Here is a 26,457-nt window from a genome sequence, read left to right as displayed (position 1 = left end):
CGCAAGAAAACAGATCCATGCCAAAACAGAGGAGAAAACGGAAAACAGCCAAGCAGGTCAAAAGCACAATCTGTGGTAGGAGGATGCGCACAACACCATCAACTAGCTGATGCTACTGCGGATAGCCAAAGCCACAGGTTCTTAGACCGAACTTGAAATTCCACTGCAGGGACGAAAAAAAGCCAATTCTTGACTTCAAACAGAAACTCAGCTGCTCCAAGCCCAGCGTGAGCTAACACGAGTTTGTCAATTTGTTCCATCTGTTAAACTTGTGCAGCTAATGCAAGTCCTGGGATTCGCTGCCAGCATGTGTAAAGATCACAGCCAACACCTAGCTGGTCTCCCCCATGCCACCCTTCCAGGGCTTGAAGGTGTGACGGGGGATCCGGAGTGAAGAATACAATTTTCATTAAGCAAGAGCAGGCGAGCGGTCATTGGAGACCGGAAGCCAGAGCAGTCCTATAAAAGTAGCCCCTGAGAACAGGGGGCAAACTACATAGCCTGCAGAGCTGAAGAGCTGCGGAGGGGGGGCAAGGGGCAAACATTAATGGAGATCGCCGTCCAAGGCAGAGCCTGGTTACATAACACCAAGATTCCCAGATCCATACGTGATGTGCTGGTCCAGTCAAGGTTCCCTTTTGCATTTTGGAACATGTTGTCCTGTTTTATAATGGAACAAACAAGACAACTAGTCCCAGAATTCAAAGAAAACAAGCATTGGCATAGCCAATAGGTCTCGCCTTTGGGACCTTATAAGTGTTTAGCCATGCAACAGTTGCATAACTAAATACTTATAAGGTCCTAAAAGCGAGACCTATTGGCTATGCCAATGCTTGTTTTCTTTGAATTGGCTATGCAAAGCGAAAGTGAAAGTGATCGCAATCACGATCAAACATCAAAGCGGCCGTGCGGCCGCAAAAGTGAAAGTAATCGCGGGAAAGCGCGGCGCGCGCGCCCGCGCACATGCACTGTAGCTCTAGGCTGGCCTGGTAGCACTTTTTGGTGCCCTCTCAATAAGTCTCGCCAGACCAGCGCATGCGCTGGGTCAGGCGAGACCTAAACATGGACTAGAGCAGCACACCAGGCATGGACCTACGACACTTGGCAGGGCTAAGGGTAGTCCAAGTACAAGTGAAAATTCGGCCCTGCTCACTCTTCCAGAGTACCACTGCTCCTCCATCACCAATGACCCATGGCACCATAGCAGGCCCCAGTCACCTCTTGCTGACACAAAGCCCTACTACTGCAAAATAAAGTGCTGCAAAAATGCTAAAAATGTGCATATTCGCGCCGCAAAATTTGCTAACTTAAGCTTCAATATCCTGTTCTGGAAACACTAGACCATTAAGCTTGAGCACATACTCTAAATATGCCTGGTCATATCAACACAAGGGCCTACAGGTCAAGAAGAAAAGGATGAAAATTCTAGCGATAGCCTACCTTGCAGCCAGTCTCGAAAGTAGTGCAACCACATTTTGGGAAGCTTTTGGTCTTCTTCCAACAGTATGTACTTCACGCTGCTGAAACTTTGGTGCAGATCATAGAGTAAGTGCTGAGCATGGGCATAGTCCACTTTTTGTGTCACCACATACATGTTGTAGAATGAAAAGTACTTGAATTGTGCGGCAATGAAGTCATATTCCCTAGTTTCCCGGGGCACAATGTCTGTAAGGTCCAACCCATCCCGCACACAGGTAGTTCCATAAAGGCTGACACCAAGCAATCCCAAAAACAGGAAAATTACCATGATCTGAAATTTAAAGAAATTTTAGTTAGTAAACAATACCAAATAGCAATAGAACTAACAGAGCACAACTACAGTCATTCAAAGGTAACAAAATGCAGAACATAGAATCCTTTATTTCCAGGGAGAAGTTAGTAAGATGCAAGTAAAATCTTGGTAATAGGAGGCCGCTTTTGCTACCAGCAGAATGGTGCGGAGGGCTTACTATCCAAATCACTATGAAATGTTTGTACTTCACAATTTGATGTGAAGAGTGGGCAAATTATAACCTACTGCACAACAAAGTGGATACATGTTCATTACAGTTTCACAATCTGTGAGCGAATGACCATTATTTTGGGTACCAACTCAACAAGTCATGTTGATGGTTCTAAAAGGGGCATGCAAATGCCTGGATTTAATAATATTTTTGAAACCTGGTGCAGATATCTCACTAGCGTGTCAGGGAAAGACTTTGAGAACATGAGTTAAGCTAATAGTCAAACCAAATTCGAGCACTGTACAAGACAGAGCACTAGCACTACTGGGTCGCAGTCCAAGAACCTTTGAGAAGTGGATGAAGAAGGAGTAAGATAGCAAAATAAAAAGAAGCAAAGCAGTTCGATGTCAAACTGTGTAAAATCAACTACTAAAAACCTTCAACTGTGCATGAAATTACCTTTGTTTTTGGCTTTAAAAGGAACGGGGCGTAATGTTTCTCAGCAAAGCAGGAAAGTGTCCACTTGGCACATGGGGGCTCAAGGCAATGTATTCCTGAGTCAGATACGTGGGAAAGTAAATCCCTTGTGGAACTTGCACTTTCTGGGCTATTGGCGGGGAGGTTCTCCTGCGGCACAGCAACTGCTGGCTGTACGGATATTTCCGAGACTGGCTCAGCCGTTGTGTAGTATGCCTGGGTGCGAGGATCGTACTCCGTGCGCAGCTGTACCGTTGACTGCATAGTGATCTGAGTTTCGTGTGCAAAACTATGACTGCTGTAAGGTGGCGGCGGGCTGTACTGAGAGCGGTTGCTGGGGTCTCCATAGGCTTGAGGTTCAACTCGGATCACCCGACTGGCACAGGGTCTGTAAAGGAACAAAGACAACTGTAAATACACTTCCAACGTCAAACTGGACACTTTGATTTCTATAAAGAGGGGCTTCCTCTATTAAGAGGTCCAGCGGACCATAACTCGTTTCATCCCAGGACACAAGTAGGTACTGCAACAACCAGATTTTATCTTCACTGACCCCAAGAAATTCCCATTCTTAAGCAGAATCTCTGCATATTGTCACTATCATTTCTAAAATGACATGCATACAAAATAGTCTGCTGATTTTAAAGAGCTTTAGAATGTATGGTGCGGATGGAAAAGGCCACATTATTAAATAACTTCCACCAACCTTTGTACCTCAGTAGTTTAATCGAACACTCCTTTATTCATGAAAATGCCAGTGAAATAGTTTTGTCAAAATGCTTAAATACGTGATTCTAATAGGTCTGGGGCCTTAATTGAGCTATGTAGTAGGTAGTGACAAAATTAAAGAGGTTTGAGAGTCAAAAACTGCTTTCCAAGTCAAGAGGAGAGATTGCCAAGAAGGCGCAGGGCTTCAAATACAGTGGCCTAAGACGGGGAGATGTGCACTTTACTACGCTTAGTCAACAGCCTTAAAAGGCACTATCTTTTTAAAAGTACAGCGATGGCAGAGCAAGCTAAGGTGCACCAAGTACAAAAGCAATGACTATTCAAAACTACTAATTGGCATCACATTTCAAGAAAAGGGGCTGCTGCATCCTCTGCACGCAACATCTCAGTGGTGTTCCGACATCCAACAAAAAAACAAACCTCACGCTGCCGTAAGCGCTGGTCAGGGGAAGCAAGCACTTGAATGGTAAGGGCTTGCAGAAACCGAAGAGAATAGTAAAATCTTTTTAAAAAACTACGTTGTTTCTCTCGCTTGTCAGCCACCTTACCTTGTGAAACAGCAGAAAATATCGAGTCTGCAGTCTTCGCGCCGGTAGAGGTCCATGCTGAGGATGGCAGGGAAAATGAGCAGGACCATGGCAAAGTTAAACACCACCACCACTGCTGCCTGGAAGGCAAACACACCATGAACACTCAGATGAGTTTTCCTGCTGTACTCAGCGAGATGCATCTTGACAAAAAACGCAATACAAAGGAAATTGTGCAGTGTGATGTGAGGATCTGGTATACGGTCATGTGCAACCCCTTGCCTGTCTGATACAGCTTTATTTAGTTTTCACTTTAAAAAAAAAATAAAAACGTGTATTTTGGGGTTCTGTTGGTTTAAGTGGAGATTTGACAATGAACAGAGCACACAAACACCGGGCTGCCTGCGCACGCACACACCGGAGCCCCCCTCCCTCGCCCGGTTTCTATCCCAGGAGCAGGCCGCGCGCACCCAATCGCCCAGCGCGCGCAGACGCCACAGCTCCCCTACACTGGGAGCCTGAGCGGAGGCATCTGCAAGGTATCAGTAATCCCCGGCTTGTAAAGCTGGCGGCTGCTGCTGACTGATGTGGGAGAAGAATGGGGAGTCTGTGCTGGATCTGGGGCGGGCGCAGCTCGCGAGGCCGCGCGGCTGGGGCCCTGCCCAAGGTATACGCGCTCGCTTGCCATTCCGGGCAGACCACACAGCGCGCCGGAGTTTGCTTCACGGCCGCGGGCGAGGAGCAGATGAGAGGGCCTGTCAGCCGGAGCTCCACCTCGCTGCCGCTGCCTATCTGCGAGCTTCCTTCGGAAACCTACCTCCTTTTGAGGTAAAGCTTCTCAGGCCGTTCAGACGGCGCTTGCGGCACGTGACTCTTACTGAGGGAGGTTAAAGGAGGGGCTCCAAGAGGCCGCAATTAATACCAAAGCTGGGACCGGCGACTTGCCCCCTTGGCACTACCAGCTTCCTTGTAAACAAGCACATGTGCTTGATAGGGGGCGGTTCAGTGGTTTAAAAAAGGCGAAAGCAGCAACCTTAAAATCCGAAACTACGTTTTCTAAACAGGACAACACATTGACCCACCTAGGGGAGCAAGTGGACGTTTTGATTAGTAGGGGAAAATAATGCATAACGAAATAATGCAGCACAAGCTGTCAAACTTCTGATCAACTGATGTGCCAGATAAGGAGAAGATTAAGACAATTACCAATATGCCCCTGGTACCTATACTGCACCCCTGACCTACAGTCACATCTATAATATGCATACTAATCACTCAAGGGCACTGCGGATTTAACTAAAAAGCATCTTTGGAGATAAGCAAACCAGGTTTAAGCGTGCATTGAGTCAATCAGAAACAATGACGTTTGCCTCTAAATGTGCAGGAGGGGTGATCAACATGAAACTGCAATTTGGATTTTTGCACTGAGAAAAGGTGAGGCGCATTATTTGAGGGTTCCTGCGCGCACAGCAGGGTTTGGGCCGGTTGTGCTCTTCCGTAGTGCAGAAGAGGGTGCAAATGCTTGTGTTGCCCATTCCATTATATTGAGTGAATAGAATGCAAGCTCCTGTCTGTGCAAAGCGAAATTGATATATCAGTTGCACTCTGGTGTGGCCATGTGAAATGTCTTTGCCGATACACCGGTGGCATATTACTGATGACAGTGAAGCATACCCAAAAAAAAAAAAAAAAAGGGACGGATACATTTATCTCAGCCACTGGCAATTGCATCCGAATGAATCTTTATTTTAGACACCATGCGACCTCAGTTTGGAGCCAGCCATATGCACATCTGTCTTGACCCTGTCCCTCGTGGTAACAGTCCAGCCCGAAGTGCCAAGCCAGGTCCATCCTGAACCGGCACACAAGCAACTAAGGACAGGTTTCACCTGTGGGAGGACCTGGCAGTTCGGGCTGGACTGTTCCAAAGACTGATTTACATAAGGCTGGGTCCAAACTGAAGAGGCATGGTGGGCCAAAAAACGATTGGGATGCAGCCCAAGCGATTGCCAGTGGGCAAGATTAATTCAAGCATTTCATCCATCCCCTTGTTATTGCATTTGATGCCCCAAGACTGCTGGGTATGCCCAGATGTGGTTTCCAGGCTCACTGTGCCACTGGAACCAAACCCTATATGGCTGAAAAGCCCTAACTAGGGGGAAAACCGGTCCTAGGTTGCTTGTGTTTTGGTTCAGAGGACCTGGTCTGGCAGTTCAGGCTGGATTGTTTCCATGCAGGGTCACTGATTTGCATATGGCTGGGTCCAAACTGAGGTCGCATGGTGGTCAAAAAATGATGGATAGGGATGTGGCCCAGAGCGATTGTCGGTGGCTAAGATTAATTCAAGCATATCAGCCATTACTTAGTTGTTTTTGCCTATTACGGACAACGGCATAGGGGCAAAGAGAACCCTGGTTGGTGTGCTAACTGTGCAGGAAAAGTGTGGTATAGACTTTGTGTACCCCCTGCCTCCTTTTAAACTAAAAGCTGCTGTGAAAAGGGATAAACGGGGTCATGCCACTCCTCCCGCTTTGGGACTGTTCCCACAGGACCGATGGAAAGGGTCAAGCTTTTTCCTCTATTGGGGATCCACCATCTCCACCCTTCTGAAGTCAGGCTTATGGGTTTCCTGCAGATATTCGGACAGCTCAGGACAAGACTTACTATTGGCGTCTACATGTACAAAGTGCACAATGGGGCCCTGAAGGCCGCACAAACCAGTCTGATTATGCCCATATCCTTGGAACCCCTAAATGTCAGGGAGGCTCTTGCACAGCAACACTTTAGTTTTAAGGTCTGCTTAGTTTCCATGCAGAACTCTTGCCTGTGCTTATACTAACGCAATGATTGTGTGCTCTGACGAGTACTTTAGTACTTTGTTTGCCAAGCTGGCACATAAGCCCTGGATCAGTAAACCAGCGCAGAGTTCCTCAGCAACAGCTAGACTGAAAATCTGAATCTTACAGCAGTGGGCCAAAACACCCCTGCCCCCTTTTTTTCCCCAAAGGGCTGGAATTACAATGTGATCCACATTATGAACTCTGACAGTACACAAAAATAAGCGTTGAATGGGCATCTGCAATGGGAATTAATCTAGTCTACGACCCGAGAAGAAATATACAATATTCCAATGCTTTTAAGAGAAGACCATCTCATACTAAGCTATGAAAAAAAGGTTCTGTGTTGGAATAGTCACTGACATTTGTAACTACCTTATTTAGCTAAGGCACACTGTGCAGTTAGTGTTCACTGCTAGAGTGCATACACTGCCTTTAGTAAATATGGTGAAAAAAAAATAATACCACAAAAAACCCACAAACCAGTGTGCATATGCCAACACTTGCAACTTTGGTTGATACAGCAAAATCGGTTTTCTTGTCCCAGGTCAACGTAAATAGAAGAGGAGGTAGGAAAAAGTAGGCATATTTAAGGATTGAAAAGCACAAGCTTTGAAACAGACCACACACTAAAGCAAACAAAAATGCTGACAGGCGTTCAACCGGTGAAACCAAAGCATTGCTTGGAATTTCAAATTAAGAAAAGTGGAAAAATAAAATTAACAAAGTTAAAGATGGCTTTGATTTGCTCTTTCTTGCATGTAGGATTGATCTCGCAGTAACCTAAAGGTTTTGGGTCTCACAGGTTTGTGACTCCAGACTGGCAACCAATAACAGCTGCAGCACAAGCCTTCAAGGCCAGGGCGTACTCTAGCCAACTGGGTAAACATAGGACCTTTAATGCCCCTTATTAGCTCCTGGGGCTGATTAGGAGTGTCACTTCACTGCGAATTTGCTACCAAGCAGTGGAACAATTCAATAACCATGAATAATTTCCCTAAAATACCGATGGAAAGAACATGGTAACACAAAAAAGCTTCATCAGAAAGGAGTGGAAAGCAGGGTATCGCCCAAGTAAACAGGATATAATCATTCAGAGAGACGCAAATCAGCAGGTCAATACATACAAATTTAACATCAAACAAATACAATGCTTCAGACATATACCAAACCCTTCTCAGACATCTATCGACCATTACTTAGAAAAACAAACAGAGCGCAACAGGTTGGCTTCCATTAATGACACTTCTCAATCTCTGATCAAACTACCACTTACGTTTGCCGCACTGGTTTGCGCATAGGGTAAAACCCATAATCTTTAGCATGGACTTGTGCTACCTATCTCTCATGAATTTGCAGCCCAACTCATGGGAACTCTAGATTTAGTTACATGGATTGAGCGGTGCACGTGTGGAGAGAGCAGGCTTGGTGATCAAAGCAAGTGAAAAGTTTCAACAACAAAAAAAAGCATTCACTTGTACAGTGCTCTGTGAAAGAACTAGTTTCTCTCACAGACTACCACTGCGTCAGACCTTTATAAGCCACTACAAGAGTCAAAGGCTTTCTACAGGTTTTTCAAAGTTCGGGAACACAGCACAAACTCTGCTGTCTGATCAAATGTCATGTCAAATAGCATTACACAATGCAGAAATATTTGCACCTTCCTCCAAACCAAGTACCACTTGCAGCCTCGCACGTTCCTCGCTTCTTCACGTGCCATTTTTGATCACATATGGTCAAAGGTAGCCACCATTCCTTCCTCAAACGTAGAAACATTTAATCTCATTTGTAGCAGGTCATTTCCACAGAGTTAAAGGAATAAAAATAAAATACTCTCAGGAGCGGGTGCTAAGCTAGCCTTTAAACCCCACTTGCATGCTTACTTGGAGTGAAAACGCCCGCAAAGCTGGGATGGGTATCAAGGCAGCCATAAAGAAGGCAGTGACGTTGCTGATGGAGGTCAGGGCCACACTGGCCCCAGTGCGCTTCAAACATTCCCCAGTCCGATCCTGCAAAACACAATTACAAGGGATATTGAAATAAACAATTCCAGTACAGGTAAAGCAGCTTATTAAATTATATTTAAGACTAACAGATCAGACCACAAACAGTTTGCACAATTGGGTAAGTTTTCAACCCAGTAACAAAACAACTCCCGGGCAACAGATTTGCAAAGTCTCCTCTTTCCAGGACGGTACGATTTTTATTACTTCAGTCAATACTGTTTCGCCAAGGAACACATAAGTGGCACAACTACATTTGTTTATAAGCACATCACAAAATAAAGTGAAGCAATAAAAACACAGAGACCACACAGAACTTTAGTCTCAGTTCAAAGTCTAGCAAGACTCTTGCTCAACACAAAGTGGTTACCACAAAGGTTGAGATTGCAGTCACTGGCGGCTACGTCTGTGAACAAAGATGCATGCGGTAGATCTTGTCTGCAGAAAACAAAACAAAAGCAGGCAAATACATGTTGCTTTTAAAACAGACATGTCATTCAGCTCTGAAACTTCACACTCTGAAGATGCCAAGATGAAAGACAGAGGTGAAGAGGGAGCGGTGCCCGAAAGCTCGAGTTCCATCAGACAGGATGGCTGCATTCTTAGTGATAGCTACTTTACAAGGGATATGGGTAACAAAAAAAAACAAAAAAACCATTTCTCGAAATGTTGGAGGAAAAAAAGTATAGTAGACAAAAATAAAACAACGCAAGTGTACTAAGTAGTGTACTACTCAACCACAGCCTCACATTTTTGGCAGGAAAAAAGTTCGAGAAACGCAGAATGGTTTCAGCACAAATAATTCCCTACATTGATGGCTTCACTTTGTGGTTTAAAGATTATATTTAGCAATCACCTCAAATGGAATTCGTTTGTTCTGCCCAGTTTCACTGAACGCATGTGCCAGTAGGAAAACATCGTCCACACCAACTCCAAGCGCAAGAAAAGGCAAAACCTAGAACAACAAGCAGCAATGTTAGGAGGATGGCTTATGGTCTTGTTGCAGAGTTAATTGAAATACACAATGGGTCCTACTTTTTTACACAAGTCATTTTGAATAACATACATTTTAATGTAAAGTAACTATGTAGGCCAACAAGCTAGTTGACACAATTACTAGAGTGTCCTATGACCAGGGGCGAGGGAGTGGGGGTGGGAAGGGGTACGCCCCCCTCAAATGTAATTCTGATCAATAGATGGGTACAGGTGCTTTCAGTTGGGTATGGTGAGATGTCTGTAGGATTTAACCAAGAATGTTTACACAGACAGATAAAAAATGCGCCTAATCCGGCTTTTGAAAGTCCTCCAAAATGTTGGTTATTTTACAAATATTGTGTTCTCTCTTAGAACTCCTACCAATCCTCATTTCTTTCCCTTGCCACGGTCCCAGAGACTCCTCTCATGCACCCTGCTTGTCGTTCGGATTATGTCTTAACACTATATATTAGGTCAGCCGGATTGTTAGAAAATCTGAAGCTCACCAACCCCACAATCTTATTGACCAAGCTAAGCCACTGCCTACGAAGTCGAGGACAGACCGCGAGAGTCCAAAAAGTCGTTTTTACTGAACATAGTCAATTTTAGTAAGAAGTTCACATACATATGCATGGATTGTCCACACTAGCCATCAATCTTAGGAACTACAGGGATATGCCTTGACACATCTCCAACTATGCTAAGAAGAAGTTACCGTGCAAATCAGTTTACAAAGTTTGAGTGAAATTGTAAACACTTTCTCAGGGTGCAGAGATTTCCTCTTCATCCACCTTAAAACACCTACAATTTTGTGGCATATATATACTTTTACCAACTGCTTTATGGCATGCCAAAGCTTCAAATATGGGATCCAAGTCCTTGTTCAATTATAAGCTTAAAGTCCTTGCTTGTATTTTGAACACCCAGATCATGGCATTCATGGATAAGCAGCCCTTCGAAGTCTCAGTTCTAAATTAAAGGCTACTTGAATGCCCCCCCAAGAATCAATGTCTTAAGTACCTGAGTTGTGGCTGCATTAAAGGAAATTCCAATCAATGAGCACAGGCCCAATCCTGCAGCCACAGACAGTGCAACCAACAACACTCCTGCCAGACCCACGGCACCCTGAGACTTGGCACAGTCCCACCGCAGCATGGTTAAGCAGGCATAGGCAAGCTGTGGACAGAAGAGAAACAAATACACAAACGTTAAACATCACACAAAAATAAAAACCCACAAGTGATCTTGATTTAGTTGTCAAATAAATTTCACGCAACACAACTCTGCCTAAAATGTACAATATATATGCTACAAAAAGTTATTCACTTGAAAAGTGCATTTTACCATTAATAAGTAGCCACTCGCAACACGGATAACACTGATGTCAGAAAAGGACTTTAGTATATCGTCCAGCGTAGTTGTAGTGAAGGAGAGCACCTTCTGAGTAGAATTTTGTGGAACACTTCGATGAACAACCTGTAAAAAAAAAAAAAATTAATGCTCTAAATAGGCAGACAACATCTCCTTTTGAATAACCATGAAAATGTGCCTAGTGCAACAAAAATCACTTACAAGATAATGTCTATTTTATGAGGTCTGGTAAGACCGGTTATAATACTGCCTGCTCTGGTTTTGCCCAGGAGCATTTCCATCTCACCACATGATATCGGCCGTTTGGTACATTATTCCTCCTCCTAGTGAGTCACTGCAATGGTATGAGGGGGTATTTTATATTTAAAATTACACTTAATTTGACACATTAAAATGGATTTTACATAAGCATTGTATATAGGAAGAAATCGTTTGTTCTAATTTTTCACTGCACTAAGCTTTTAATATTTTATTCAGAAGTCAAAATGCAAGCCTTTTGGCTTTGCCAATGCTGGTTTTTGTGCACCACTCGTAAACAATAGGGAGCATGTGTAAGAAAAATGGCGGCCAAGTCCCCAGGCTCGCCAAAGGACGTATAGCGCGCTGCTAGCAGGCAGCTTACAGCATGTGGTTTTGAGTCTACTGGTAGAGCATTCGGACTCTTGATACACAAGACGGATGTCTTTTCGTCCACACAACCCTACAGCATGTCAGTAGTTCTATCAGATGTCCCTCGAACCATGCAACAAATATTCTTCGGGGCAGCACTGCTGCTTTTCTCGACTTTTAATTGACTGGCGAGTTCAGTGGGGGTCACGGGCGGCTCTGCAAAGGTCACTGCCTGGGAAACAAAGGCCAGATCATGTCACATGACCTCACCACGGCGACTGCAGCTGTGAACAGAATCTGGGCCTCCCTAATGTTTTCCAGACACCTCTGTTTTTTTTTTGTTTAATTTCACTGCGTACTCCAGCGAAGCACCGATACTGGCCAATTCTGTGAAAACGAACAAACTGATTGGCACAAAAGCTAGTATGGTGGCTTCCCTTTACAGCTACGAAAAACCTCATGCGTTTCACAGCACCCCTGCATTTACACCACGTGCACTGAAAGATTAATATGGTAAAGTAGGTGCATGAAATCAGCAATTCCCTAAAGAGGAAAACAAAAGCAAAGGAGAGGCCTCACCGCTCCCTGGGTGAACTGTGCATACAACAACCGGGGAAATCAGCACTGGATAAAGAAAATCCACTTCTCGATTCGTGCACTACTTCGCACTTTGAAGCATACACTGCAGGCTTTACAGATCCAAATTTGAGCAGATTTCAATCTAATTCAGCTATTGATTAAAGTAAATCAAAAACAAAGTGATTGTGCATGTATACCTTAAAAAGTAGCTATCACTGCCAGACTCAAAGTATATTTTAGTGCAAAACGTTACTTTCGCATTTCAGATGGCTCCGTATACTTATGCACCAGACATCTAGTTGTTAGTTATACTTTTGTTGAGGACACAAAAGGAAAGCACAGAGGGAGGCTGCATTTACAGGCCACACCATGTTGAAGCGATTTAGAACACCAAGAGATCAGAAAATAAAATGATAAATGGGCCCTTGGCGTTTATTTGTACGCTACCAAGACAGCAGGAGGTGGGTTTTATGTAGGAGAAAAACACAAACTGCTCTTTGGATAGTGTAACACCTTAAATAAAAAAATATATACAACAAAAGAAACCTGTGCTAGGACTTAAAACAGGCATACAAAGAAGAGCGCAAAGATGTGTTCACCAAGATGGGCCAACTAGGGTGGATTGGATCGGGCTGCATTAACCCTTGCGCTTAAAGGAGTCATTTAATTTTTTTGGTTCGAGGAAAAACATCTCTGGGCCCTTCGAACGTTTGGGTCAAACGGATAGCTCGAGTTGTTTTGCTTTAAAATATCCATTAGAGGATCACAATTTTAGAGACAATGAAGAGCGTTTTATCGCATAGTACTATCGAGACAGCCTAAAATTGTGATGATACAAGTATTAAAAAGGTAATTGGAAAAATAATGCAAATTGGATCACGAGTTATATGAGGGACTGGTGAAACTTAACTGGGTCATCAACCATCTTAAGTAATTAAGTTCTCAAACCATATAGTAATGGTTTTTTTCTTTACAGGGGTGAACGGTGTGAAGGAGCGCAGACTACCTTTCCAAGGCAGCCGAGAACAATATTGTGAAGAGACAAAAATAAATGTTTTTTACCTCAACATACATCCTCTGCCAGGCCTCAAGAATGGCTGCAGCCTTGTCTTCATTCCAGTTGATGTGTAAAACGTCGTCGTGTCCCCGGAAGTGCTCATACATTTGTTTGGGGGTCATTAACTGGAACATTGTCTGCAAAGCCTGGGCACTGCAAGTCACCAACAGGAGAGAAAAGAGAAGAAACATGAGCAGACTGCTTTTTACCCCCACAAAGTCAGAAAGGAGCACTTTGAACTAATGCAAGGAGTAAAAAAAAAAACAACAAAAAAAACAAAAACACAACACATTATGAATGGAGAACGGAAAGCAGCCAGGGCCAACTGTACAAGTGGCTGCTTTGTCACATGCAAAGGAGAACCACGTCGGCCAGGTGGTACGGCACTTACATTAAAATTAAACAACCCATTTCCTTTCTTGCGTATATAAAGCAGGAAGATAAGCACGGATACTCAAAGCAGATCAACTTTAGCAGGGCCAGGAGCAAAGGCTAGTCTGGGGTTGAGAAGCATTTGGCTCCGCCTGAAGAGAATTACCAGACGTGCACCCATGACACACTGCAGAATCAGTAAAGTACACAAAGGATGATTATTGTTTAACTGAAGCGCACTGCATCCCCTCCCCCAGGTTATTCAATCACGTTCTGCAGAGACCCGCAAAGTCTAGATCTGCAGGCCACCGATTGGCAGGCCCTCCCCCTTTCAGGACGTCCATGTATGCTCTGCTTCTGCAATGCACCTGGAGTCACTTCTTGAGGTCTAAAGGAAAAGCAGCTCGCGACGGCCTGAACGTACTCAAACCTAGATTTACTTCAAGCTAAAACATCTGCAACCCAAAACACTGGTCAATTTATTTGCATTACACAATCAAATACTATGCACTTAACTTTTAAATAACAAGAAAGTGTGCAGGGTGTTGGGGAGTCAAGTGAACCACCACAAAGTCGTCCAGAAACGCAAATCTGGCTAGAAGACCTGTCCACTGCGTGTCCCTTGCAATTTCAACATGATCAGAAAATGCTATTGCAGGGGACAAGCAGCTGACCCACTAATTTCTGTCATAATTCCCGTCACCAGGCTGAGTGCACTTCACCTCACAATAGGAAAACCCTCTTAATATGGTATTACCATTGACCGTGAAATCGCCACCAGGTGTGAGAGAGGGACAACAGTGAATAATACAGTTACCCTGGAGGCAATACGTGATAAAGAGAGGCACAATTTACATACCACGATTACATGCCTAAATATACTTTTTTTTTTTAAATAACAAAAAAACAATGAAGCTTCTCCATCTACGCACCAAGGATCCGGACCAACATTCCCATATCCACCAGGGACATCCAAACACCGCTCCAAGTTTTTTGGGGAAATGTCTAAAGCTACCTCTTGAATGAACGCAACATCATGATGCAGTAACAGTCCACCTCGACTGAGAAACCAGGTCTCCTTCCAGTCACTTAATCACTATTTTCTCTTTGACCCTGACCAGTGCTTCACTGCTGTTCGGCTAGATCAAACAAAAAAAACAAACTAGCAGTTGCAATGCTATAGGTCTAGTATTTACTAGAGTTTGAGCTATTCGCATTGTAAGTGACAATGCCTTTTTATTTATGTGTTTTTAAAACCGATAAATAGCAGCGGCTGGTGCAGGTAAGTGTGGTGGGGCAGTGTGCTGTCGACCGACAACTGAATAGGAGTTATTTAATTTGCCCTATTTCATGGTCTGTTGACATACCCCTGCAGCGCACCACCCCAGCGAGCTTACCCGCACCTGCCGCTGCTGTAAGTAAAAGGCATTTTCAATTACAATGCCAATAGCTTAAACTCTTTCAAAAATGTGAAACCTATTGCATTGCAAACGTGTTTGGCACCCGTGCTATATATACATAAAAAAATACATTAAAAAAAAAAACAGCAGGCAGGACGTGGCTTTTTGAGAAAATAGTGCTCAGAGGCTGTAATTCAAGCCTACAGAGGAACACACGTAACAGAGAGTGCCACCATGGGAGGTTACAAAATGACAAGGCGGTACTAAGGAGCGACTAGTAAGCCTTTTGACCAATGGAAAGCCACAGTTTACAGTGGACAATGAAAAGCCAATGAAAAATATGGGAGGAGCTTCAAGTCCCTACCTGAATACAGCATGCCTCGCAGAGCAGCGCATGCGCTGCCCTACCTCGAACTAAACAGTACATACTTTCAAACTAGTAACAGGCCAGCACCGCCCTTGAAAGGAATATGGACTCAAAACCATTTCACTCTGCTCTTTCCATATGCAAAGGAGATAGTTATTTAATATATGGTTCATAATAAAGTTCAAAAGTCTTAACGTTCTCTAATTTAAGTTAAATGCATCCTCAGTCTCATAACTGTGCATTTAATATAAAAAAATACAATTAGATAAAACCCCCAGGAGTAATGCCACATTATGTCCGAGTCCTGATCCGTGTACAACATCCTGCGATTCAGGGAAAGTGGCTTAATATCCCCATTTGCCCCGAAAATGTATAGTTTAATCTGGTTTTCGCGTTAAGTACTCTACTGCTCTTGGGCAATGTACGCACTGTATAAAACTGCAACAACAAAAATGGCAGAACTTACAATGTACTGCTCATCAAGGTTAAAAATAAAAGCCTCTCATACATTGGATCATCGGATTAAACTTCAGATGGGCAATCAGGGCATACCCAGCACAACCAAATACAACTGAACCCCCCCTAATTAATCAATCATTCAAGCACTCATGAGCAGCTAAGCGAAGCCACCCAACAGCACCTTAACTTTCTACCACATCTAACAACCGGAAAGACACCGAGACAAACTTCACTCTGAGATCACAAGAACACCTGGCAGCTCAAACACTATCAAATATTTTGGAAAGGGTTGCCGCCCCCCCAAAAAATAAAACTCGCCTCTCCTTACACATTCAGATTCCACACAGCCAACAGACCAGTTTATTCAAACCACACAGTACATGCACCTACACACAATGCAAATGACGGTTAATTAGGAGTGGACACCCAATAATACAACTAACTTTACACACGACGACCCCCATAGAAACTAAATCAACATTAGTTATGTTAAACCTTTATAAAGCACACGCACACCAACAAAGGCTTCAAGGCACAAGTAAGAACAACACAAATCAAAACCTAGCCTTAAGCTGGTTTAAAAGGCCAGGTTTTTACGAGTGACCTGAATCACAGATAGGCAGTTGTGGTTCCTATGTGAGAAGGCAGAGTTTTAAAGGTGCGGAGCAATCACAGAAAATCTGGCACCTCCCAACCTCTTCCTTTTAGTCTATTCATACCCGAGGTGACACTAAAAGCAGCAAACCATTGTTGACCTTAGATATAAAACTTTTCGTTTGACACACAGGAATGGCCATGCAATGGACAATCTTTCACTCATCTACAATGAAATAATAAACACAACCATATACACTAGATAAACCACAGATTTATATATACTCTATGGAATAAATAAGAACACTCTGATAACTACTACCCAAACAATTGAGAGACTACAACACATGGACTCAAATCCCACAGAGAACAAAAAGGGTGCACAGAAATCAGACAGCAACAGGAAATGACAAAATGTAGAAATGCAATACACAGGGGTTGGTAATTTATCAAGGAACTTTAGACCAAATCCCAACAAGCATTTCTGTCGTTTCCAATGGGACGCTAGGAAGCAGCACCCTGAGATTTGAAGTAATAAAAATAGGAGCTCAAAGCAAAGACTCTAGAACTACCAACTAAACGTTTTGAGAGCATTACAATGGGTAGAGCCTAACATACATGCCATCACCAAACCCACCTGTTTTGTAAGCTTTAGCAACCCACTGCAACTATAAGATCACAATAACGGAAGTCGACAAACCTTGAAAATGAACTAGGAAGTAAAAAAAAAAAATTGTTTAGCAAATACCTTTTAAATAGTCTAAAACTGACTAAGTACTCCCATTTAGAGTATAACACTTGCATGGACTTAAGAATACATTAAGTACTGTCTGAAGCACTCATGTGAGGTCGTGGCATAAGCTACGCTGTACACCATTGATCAAGGTTTTCTAAAATGTCTTGTAAATTACATAGAAAGTAACTTTAAAGCCATTTACCGGAGGAGTGTTCCATTGCTGTTCTTGACCGTACCACCCACAATCAGTTCTTCTTGCCAGCGCATGTACTTTTTCGACAGTCCATAGCATCCACCACTCAAAATAAGTGCCACATCAGGAGGCTAGAAGCAACAACAACAAAAAGTGAAGAGTTTATTTTAAATAAAATTACAATTTGTTTTACGTGTGTAGGAAATCAGCTTTTTCTACATGGCTATACTAGATATTTCGACTTTTGCTAGACCCTATTTTATTGCTAGTTTTTAGACTTTGCACACAGCCCTAAAACATGGAGGAATTGGCAAATCATAAATTGGCCTCATGGCATGAAAAGTTAACGATCATCTGTGCCAGCAGCATTTATTGTGCCAGCGATTGGTGGGACAAAAGAAAAAAATTACCTACCATTGTAGGGACATGTAGTAAATGAATGCTAACCATGTCCCACAAGGCCCTTAAAGCTATTTTCACTGTGGCAGGTCGAGCTGTCGTAAGTAGAAAACTAGAGTTCAGATACAAAACCTACTACTGTATCTTAGAAACGGGATCAGCTAGAATATTTATCCCACTATTTGTTATTAAAATCCAGTGGCAGTCAGATTTTTTTAATAAATATTTGGGAAAAGTAAATTTTTAGAAAGTTACACTTTACCCGACTGAATGGTCAGAAGGCTAATTAGAGTAAACCTCTGCAAGCTCGCGACCTGTGCTCAGCCTTTAATTGGTGTGAATGAGGGTGAAATGCCTTCCAGGGACAAAAAATAAGCTAACCAGAATGGGTAGAGACGACCTGTGAACTCACCAGAATATTCAGAGCGGGGCTGTGGGTATCCTGTGACAGCACAGTAAAATGCTGCGCGAAAGGTCTGTTGGACTATATGCAACACATGGGCCACATTTTAAGGGGACAGAACAGGATACCAAGACAATTCTTGTGGAACCCCTCACCCAGTTTGGTTTCTGATGGCCCCTGCTTTTGTCCTGAAAGACTCCTGTCTCTGGGTTTGTTGTGGGTACAGTGCGTGCTTCAAATGGGTTTTTAGTCCTAGATGTGGGAAGACACTTGTGATTTCCTTATGACACTCCCACATGGTAATTCAGCCATTACCACACTGGTACTTTACCTTGCAGATATGTATACTTTTTATGTCATAATTAGGACATTTAGAAAACAATTATGTAAAGGATAGGTATGGTTTAAGGGGTAATGGAGGGTGGAGGTAAGGTTTTTTTAGGGTTCGGTATCAAGTAAAAGGGAGGTAAGGGGTTGTTAGGGTTCAGGGCGGGCAGAGGAAAGTGGTTGTTTGAGCACAAGGATAAGGTTTGCAAACTTGAAAACTTTTCCTCCCAGCTGGTGAGACTTTAAAGTCTAAGGTAAAATCATTGTCCAGAACAAACCTGGTTGGTCTACCTGACCTGCACTCCATGTACAGCCTCAAATCACATCTAGTTCTCACTCTAACACAACCATTATCCATCAATTGCTCTTTGTGCTTTTTGGCATAATTTCTACTTAGTTCATATCTTTGGTTCCCCTTATTGGATTTTTGTGATTTTGTTCATTAAATTTCACTCCATTTTCCTAATTTGGTTTGGGATTTATTGCTGTGCATTTTTACTTTATTACTGTGTGGTACTGCATAAATACTTTACACACCACCCCAAGTCACACCGGTTTGCTCTGTACCATAGTTGCATGGATAGAGCTCAGGTTAATTTAGTGACTTTGATGGTTAACCCCGACATGAATAGGGATGTTTCCTTGAGGTGGGCAGTCAGCCACCCCAAACAAAAACCCAAATTCTTACAGTGTGGGGTTGGAGGGAGAAGGTACACACTTGAGAGCTTTGTGCACCCGTTTCAAACGAGCATTGGCAAAGCTAATATCTCTAGGTTTAATGTGCCAACTCATGTAACATTAGACTACCTGAGAAGAAGCCATCAGAGGTGGACAGAGTACTATAGTTGTAGAGTAGTCCTCGTTCTAAAAGTCACCAGCGAATGGCAGAAAGAGGCTACTTGAAAAGAGCCAATGACTGAAAGTGACGGCCCAAAGCCCACTTGATGTAGATCATTTACATGATCTGTGCGACAGCAGTGCTTCCAAAACCCAGATATAAAAGTGTTCAGAAATCTCAATGCTACTTCATTCAGAAAAATTCGCAACATAGAACAAAACTCAGATTGTTTTTCTTCTTCTTTTAACACACCAGCGAGAGCTGCAAACTTACTTTAGTTGAATTTTTGTTGGGGGCTGTGACAGGACATTCGGGATCTGTGGGATTCAGGCATGGCCGGTTCATATAACCCTGGCCGACCTCAGCCTTGTTAAGCAATTCCTCCCAGCTGTCAGTCTGATAATTTATTTTCTTTAACTCCTCCAGGAATTCCAAAGGGTCGAACTGTGTCCACTGTAAAGGCGCGTGCTTTCCACTGCAGAACACAACATTTGAAGAACGTGATCAAGAAAAGTCTTCAAAAGCAGCTATCATCTCATTGCATACACATACATATTTTTGGTGACACCTCAAGATCGAGAATCTTTGTATTCCTGTAAATTAAAGAAGTCACTATTCTGCAGCTGTGGAGTACACAACCCCTAGTTTGTTTTGCCCTCCAATGCAGAACTGCAAGCAGCACTGCACGGGTCTGTTTTTCAATATAATTTCAACATCTTTATTCAAGACTTAGTTGACTAATACCTTCAAAAATAAAATGAGCATATAGTAAAAACGATTATATATACACACACATACATATATATATATATACACACACATGCAGCAGCGTCTCCACCACATGCAGTAGGCCAGAGGAACACCAGCCACCGCTGCTCTATCACTCGGAAGTAGCACCTCAGCAGAGTCCCTTCCAAGGAAAGCAAAGCCATTGAAGCTCACAAACAGAGGGGACTGACGAGACCTCTACAGGCAGAGCAGGCTCCAGGGGGTGAAGCGGAGGCCCCGTTTAGAACTGTACAAAGGGCACGTTTCATCATCACGTCGGGTCGTCGAAATTAATAAAAATAAAAAAAACCCGCATATTGCACAATCACCCTGAGGACTCAAAGTTTAATTGTGAAATTATACTGCGCTGGAAGGGATTCAAACATCATTCCACCAGCATACTTGGGAGGGTGAGTGATGTATTCAATGACAAATGGTAACTTTTGCAACCTACAAAAAGGTGGTTTGCTAGTGCCGCAGTAAGGATACTATTTTAGGGCATAACGCGCTCTCCAGTCATACAGACACGGGGGAGGGTGTAAGAGCTCCAACAGCAGTTCGCACAGGATAATAAGCAATCTGTACATGGGATCAAATGATAAGATCTAGGGTGCCACTAATGATACAGGTGTGAAAAAACTTTGTGCGAATGTTTAAACTCCCTTAACTCCACACCCCCAGACAGCTTGGCAAACACCCAGATACCTGCCTCTGAGACATGCACGTCGCGTCAATTCACTAAAAACCTCCCCTCCCCTTTAAGCATCATCATCTCATCGAAATGCATCCAACTCGCTTGCTCCAGGTTTCAAACCACACAGCACAACCTTTACCATATTTTTAGTTAATTGCCCTGAAACTGAAGCAAGCACACTCTCCCTAAAGCGATCCTGACATTGCAGACAGGAGGCACTACTACACAAAACACGTAACCAGCGACCAGCACAATCACAATCAGTCCACATTTAACAAAGCGGCTCTGCGGATATTTTCGCCTTTGGACATATACTGGGGCACACTATGCAGTGGAGTTTGCATTTTCCCTTAGTGATATTTCCATGTTTTTAGACCCCACCCCTTTTCATTACCCTGTTTTTTGAGTGCTGCTCTTCAGTGTTTGAGCAGCAGGCAATTGCTTTCTTTTGGGGTCGGGGGTGTAAGTGGAAGTCCACAGCCCGGGATGTGAATAATGCAGACTTCTACAGTCCATATCTTTTAAAAACTTGTTAAGAGGGAGGAGGAGGTCTGTATCCCTGCTGCTTGTCACCACCCTGCATCAGTCGCCTAATTTATGTGGTGCAGTGTATGCGGTGACATGGACATCAGCACCAAAAGCTAGCAAGAAGGGCTGAATCTGGACTAACAATATTCTTTGCAGCATTATGGTATGCAGGGGCGAAAAGGTAATGGCGGTATTAAGAAAGGCAAACTATTTTACATGTTAAAAAACACATACGGGTACAGACTAGTCTTTGGTTGGCCACTAAGGTGACGAATTAAAAATCACTTTATTAAATGACTACCCTATCAAGACAGATTATATACATTTTCGTAGTGATACTAGACACCTAGGCCACTAAAAGAGAGGAAAGTAAGAACTTACGGTAGATATGCTGTTCCAGTTTGTAGTTTAGCACCCTCCCAAAAACAGTCCAAAGGCGTGATAACCAAACACGGATAAAGAGATTCAATAATCTGTCAAAAAAAATAAAAAATTAAAGTGTCTTAACACCAGAGAGGAAAGTACAAGCACACGAATAAGACACCACAGTAGGAACCCAAGAAGGGAAAAACTTAACAGAATATATATAAAAATAGAACACAATGGAAAGTGAGGACTTGAGAACAAAACGGCATACATACCTTGGTCACTATGTAGCCAGCTTCTGTGATAAGTTCTCCTGATTTATAGCATAACTGTTCCAAATTCCATTTCCTAAGAGCACAAAAACATGGACTTTCATTGGCAACGTTTTTAAAACCACTCCTGCTTTCACCCATCATATTTTCCCACTGCATCCACAAACTGTACAAGGACATAGCAGTGATGAATAGCCGCACCGCCTACTATTTTAACAGCAAGTCACCTGTAGAGTTTATTTTTCCAAAGCTTCCGCGAAAAGAGAAAAGCAATACTGTTTTGCCAGGACACCGATTTCACAGGTAACTAACAGCGGTTTAATGAATTCAGACAAGTCCTCTTTGGGACACACAATCACTTAATTCCATGCAGGTTATCTACATCCTTTAGAACAAGGTTGCAAGTGGAACAGGAAAGAACACAAGTTAGGCCTTCTGCATCTGCTCTGGGGACCTGCCTGCCGTCATCTCTCTCTGCCATTTGGTCTTGATGGTTTCATGCCATCAGACATTTCAGTACTCCATAAAGTTAATATTATATGCATACACTCTCCAAAACGGTTGTCTTTCCACTCTTCTGCTACTAAAACAGAATCCTCATTAGGAAGAATTAAGACAGCTTAACTGCAGCACAATCCTTAAGCGTCCCACCTGCTCTTAGCACAGTACACAATGAACACAATTCACACTGCCATGCGTTACCTGTTGTACATGTAGACTTGGACCCTACTGGCTTCAAGTGCAGAGTGGAGGTGTTGTCGAAGCGCTTCAGAGGTTAGTACGTTAGCACCATCTTCTTGCGGTGTTTGAATCATGAGCTGGGGATTAAACATAGCCTCCTCTCCAATCTTCTGGCGTGTGTAGTTTAATTCCCGACTCACTCGTCCACCAACTATTGGAAAAACAGACAATTTTATAGACAACTTGGAGATATGGTCATTGAAATCGAAATAAACCATATGATGGGCTGCACAAAAATCCACATTCCAACATTTTTCTCAAAGTAGGGGTGAAATCCTAATAATTGCAGCTTTGGCGTTGCACATCTTCAGTAGCCTATGCCATTTATTAGACAAGTGACCTGAAGAAATCTTAAACTCCAAGTCAGCCCAAGATGTTACAACTGAAGGAACAATCACACTCCCGAAATCTGTTTCATCAACTGTTTACTCTTTGCTGGTGTGATAAATGGCATTTAAAAAAAATAATGAGTTTATCTCGGATACCAACTAAAAAGCAGTTTAACCATCACAGCAACGATCAACTTATTTAATTGCTTTCATGAAGAATGTAAGATTGAATAAGAAAATCACTTCAAGTACACAAGCCATTTTCTGAAAGGTCTTCTGTATGAGCTGGACTCTAAAAAATGAGTACACAGGTGTGTAGATTGTCACAACACTTATTCCGCTTTCTAAACTCCAAAAACAAGACCTCTAGATGGATATTTGTGCACACGCATCACTTCCAGCTCGACAATCAGACTAGTACACATTTCGAAAACCTGGGAGCGGAGGGTCAACAAAAATCTTCAGTGAAACACACTGCTCAAAATTCTTAGAGCCATGGTTTTCCACTTTGGTGGGCAGTAGTCCATAAATGTGGGCATCTAATGGGAAAGTATTCGTATTTGGTGGGTGGAAAGAAGCAAGAGACAGATGTCACCTCTTAAATAATTGTATCACAGAATGGAGCCTTTCCAGAACCCTGGACATGGACGGACCCTCTCAGAACCTTGTTAGGCTAACAATAAGCACCCCGCCCCCACCCCTACTCAAGTCCAGAGATGGTGGCAAACCCAAGTAATGGTATAATGCATTCAAATGATCAGAATAATGCTCATGCCACTAAAAATCGCCCCTGGTCAGACCCATCTCAGTGGAGTTGGTTAGGTTATTCTACATAAGTACGAGTCGAGTCCTTCATATAAATTATTTCCCTTTCCTATTGTATCTAGACAGCTCAAAAGGTTCAACACTTGTGTCAAAGGGCTCCTGCTACACTGCATGGTCCATCTGTTCTGCAACAAGCTGGACAAATTACATTTCTGGTGCAACAGTACCCTAGTAAAACACTATACCTTCATGGCTTCACCTATTCAAAGTGGCTGCCTGGACATGTACGCATGCACCTATCAACATTTCACTTTTATATTAATAAATCAAATTTTAGGCTGACCAATTAAAATATCGAGAAGTCACCACATGTCAATTTCTAGTTCCTTATATAGTCATTTTTTTGCTCCACTAGGAGCATATACAAGCTCATCTATGCTCCCACGACACATAGGCCATCAATATCAGCATTTTTAGCTAAATTAAAGTTTGCTTTCAGAACACAATGTATAAGGGGCAAGGAAATCGAGTCTAAGGAAATCCCCAACTTTATACGGCAATGTATTATCAAAAACCGTGCAAAGAGCTGAGGAAAACACCTGAAATTAATTTGGGAGGCACAGCATCACTTAGTCTTGGGGTCCTTTCGATACTTAGCAGTATTTAATACTTTCTAATTGCAAAGCTCTGCATTGAATAGTAGACTAGAATAGCGTACTACAGGTTAGACAAGCGTTTAATGGGTAACATGAGTGGTTTTATGGAAAGGTTTACCTGTACTGAGCCAGAAAGTGAAATAGGCGGGCCCATCTACTACCTGGATGTTTTAAGATGCCCAAAACTAAGACTATCCAGTCAATGAAGTGATGTCCTTCTCATCTGCCACTGTACTGGGAAAAAGCCGGTGGTGTCCCTAAAGGAAATTTATAAGAAAAAGTGTCTCACTATTTTAACATATGGCGTGAGTGTGTGGGCTACATAAATCCCAAGCCCCTGCAAAGTGTACAAAATAGTGTATTAAGGAGACTCTTGGGGTTTCCTCCGATCTGTTCCACTCATAATGCCCATCAGGAGCTCGGGATGGAATATGTAGAGGGCACTATTAACCTAGCCCCTTTGGTGCTCCGGTGTTCCATATGGATAAACCCGCACGCCACTTAACTGAAGCTGTACAGAATTGTTTACGGTGTGACAGATATGGCCATCCGTTGGCTTCAATACGGGAAGTTAGGGTTGAGTGATCTGGGAGAGTCGCAAACCTTTCACCAGCCTGAAAGGATGTTGGAGCAGGATATGGACCGGGTCAAGTTGCTGTTTAAACAAGACACAGAACATGTTAGAGAATTACGCGAGTCTTCCTAAATTATGGTTCGAGAGCACGCTGCTCTGCATGTGACCCCGGGAATGGCACCATATTTGGGCTGGTTTGACTCCTCATGGAGAGGATGCTACCTACACCATTCAGCGTAGATTCCGTGAGATGGCACTCGAGTTTCCCTTTTGGGCAGTTGGGGGGGGGGGGGGGGGGGGGGTTTGTAGTATTGTGAGCCGGACAGATACATTGAGCGTAAAGACTGCACTGGATAATAAAACGTACATCTAATGAAAGAGCGAGTGCACGCATCACAAACAACCTGGGTACAGCAAATAATCAACCTAACCATTTTTAAAACAACCAAACCGGAAAGGATTCCATTTTGGTTGTACTCCTGGCACAGTCCTCAAGGAGGACCTCACTCAGTACAAACAACTATTACCAATGGTTTGATAGTCAAGTGCCAACAGAAGCAAGTCAAACAAGCAGTGGCAAAGTCAAGAGGTAGTGCTATTTTTAAAAAAGCAATGGCTCACATTGGAGTAAGGGTAGGACAGACGATGGTCGTTCAGCCACCCTGCCTTCAGAGCAACGACGGGCTCTGCCATCACCGTCAGTGATAGACTATCACTACGGTCTTCCACCCGGTACAATTGCATTAGGGGACTCTCTATTGAGTCTGGTTGTTAGGCATGAATTCGTGAATCAGATCAGCGATAGTGCGTCACTGTTTTTACTTCACATTCGGTCCAGATGAAGTGCCACCAGACCCGCTAGGGGCTAAGCAGGAACGAAACATGTCTACCTTATCACACTAGCCCTATAGGATCATTATATCCAATTGGGGCCTACCACTTAATTAGGCTAGTGCTCCCCGACTGCCCTATACCTACTTTAATACAAACACCCACTTCACTAACCAGCCCACTACCCACACACCCGCACTCACCCAACGTCTTCATCCCAAATGATCTCCGCCAAAGAGCCCCATCGCGGGTGCCAGGACATTGCAGTGCCTATCCGAAGAGGAGCAGGCCCAATGATGAAGCATGACATCCTCCGGGGTGTGTAAGGGCACACCTTAGAAAAGACCTTAGTTTCCCTTCCTTAGGAACTGCACACCCACCGTATTTCTCACTCACGTTTTATCCCCATCAAAACGTCCTATTGGTCCATTCCCAATGCAGCTTTAGCAGGCTACCGTTAGCAAATACTTGGTCAGAAAGGAGTAACTTGCCCCCCCCTTTTTTCGTTTTCAACTAATGAACCACCTCATGTCCTGTGCTACAAATATGCACTGCAGAAGTGGAGGCAGGTTAGGCAAGTAGATATGATGGTTACATTGTATGATGGGTATACTTCGTTAAGCAAAACAACTTAAGGATGGTAGGGGAGTATGGTCTCTAGAGACCCAATATAACAACAACGAATGGCTCAAATATAATTGTGACAAGTGTATACTTCAGATGTAAACCAGTCCCTCA

General features: G+C 43.2%; 1 protein-coding gene across 2 annotated transcripts in view; it reads right to left on the bottom strand.

Moving 5' to 3' along the window:
* Positions 1-26,457, bottom strand: part of PTCH1 (patched 1) — an 88,269-nt gene that overhangs the window by 16,251 nt on the left and 45,561 nt on the right. For both annotated transcript variants that reach the window (XM_085632901.1, XM_085632900.1), the window contains exons 3-15: positions 22,526-22,715; positions 21,827-21,899; positions 21,567-21,658; positions 19,469-19,670; positions 17,238-17,359; positions 13,113-13,260; positions 10,836-10,967; positions 10,512-10,667; positions 9,373-9,471; positions 8,397-8,522; positions 3,698-3,816; positions 2,403-2,808; positions 1,441-1,750 (exon numbers count right to left, since the gene is read on the bottom strand). In XM_085632901.1, the coding sequence (XP_085489027.1) occupies positions 1,441-1,750; positions 2,403-2,808; positions 3,698-3,816; positions 8,397-8,522; positions 9,373-9,471; positions 10,512-10,667; positions 10,836-10,967; positions 13,113-13,260; positions 17,238-17,359; positions 19,469-19,670; positions 21,567-21,658; positions 21,827-21,899; positions 22,526-22,715 (2,175 nt within the window). The remainder of the gene's footprint in view (positions 1-1,440; positions 1,751-2,402; positions 2,809-3,697; positions 3,817-8,396; positions 8,523-9,372; positions 9,472-10,511; positions 10,668-10,835; positions 10,968-13,112; positions 13,261-17,237; positions 17,360-19,468; positions 19,671-21,566; positions 21,659-21,826; positions 21,900-22,525; positions 22,716-26,457) is intronic.

This window comes from Triturus cristatus, chromosome 2_1 (genome assembly GCF_964204655.1).
Source record: "Triturus cristatus chromosome 2_1, aTriCri1.1, whole genome shotgun sequence".
NCBI classification, from domain to species: domain Eukaryota; kingdom Metazoa; phylum Chordata; class Amphibia; order Caudata; family Salamandridae; genus Triturus; species Triturus cristatus.
Note: the sequence above shows the minus strand (reverse complement) of the source record. Positions and strands in the feature narration are given on the sequence as shown.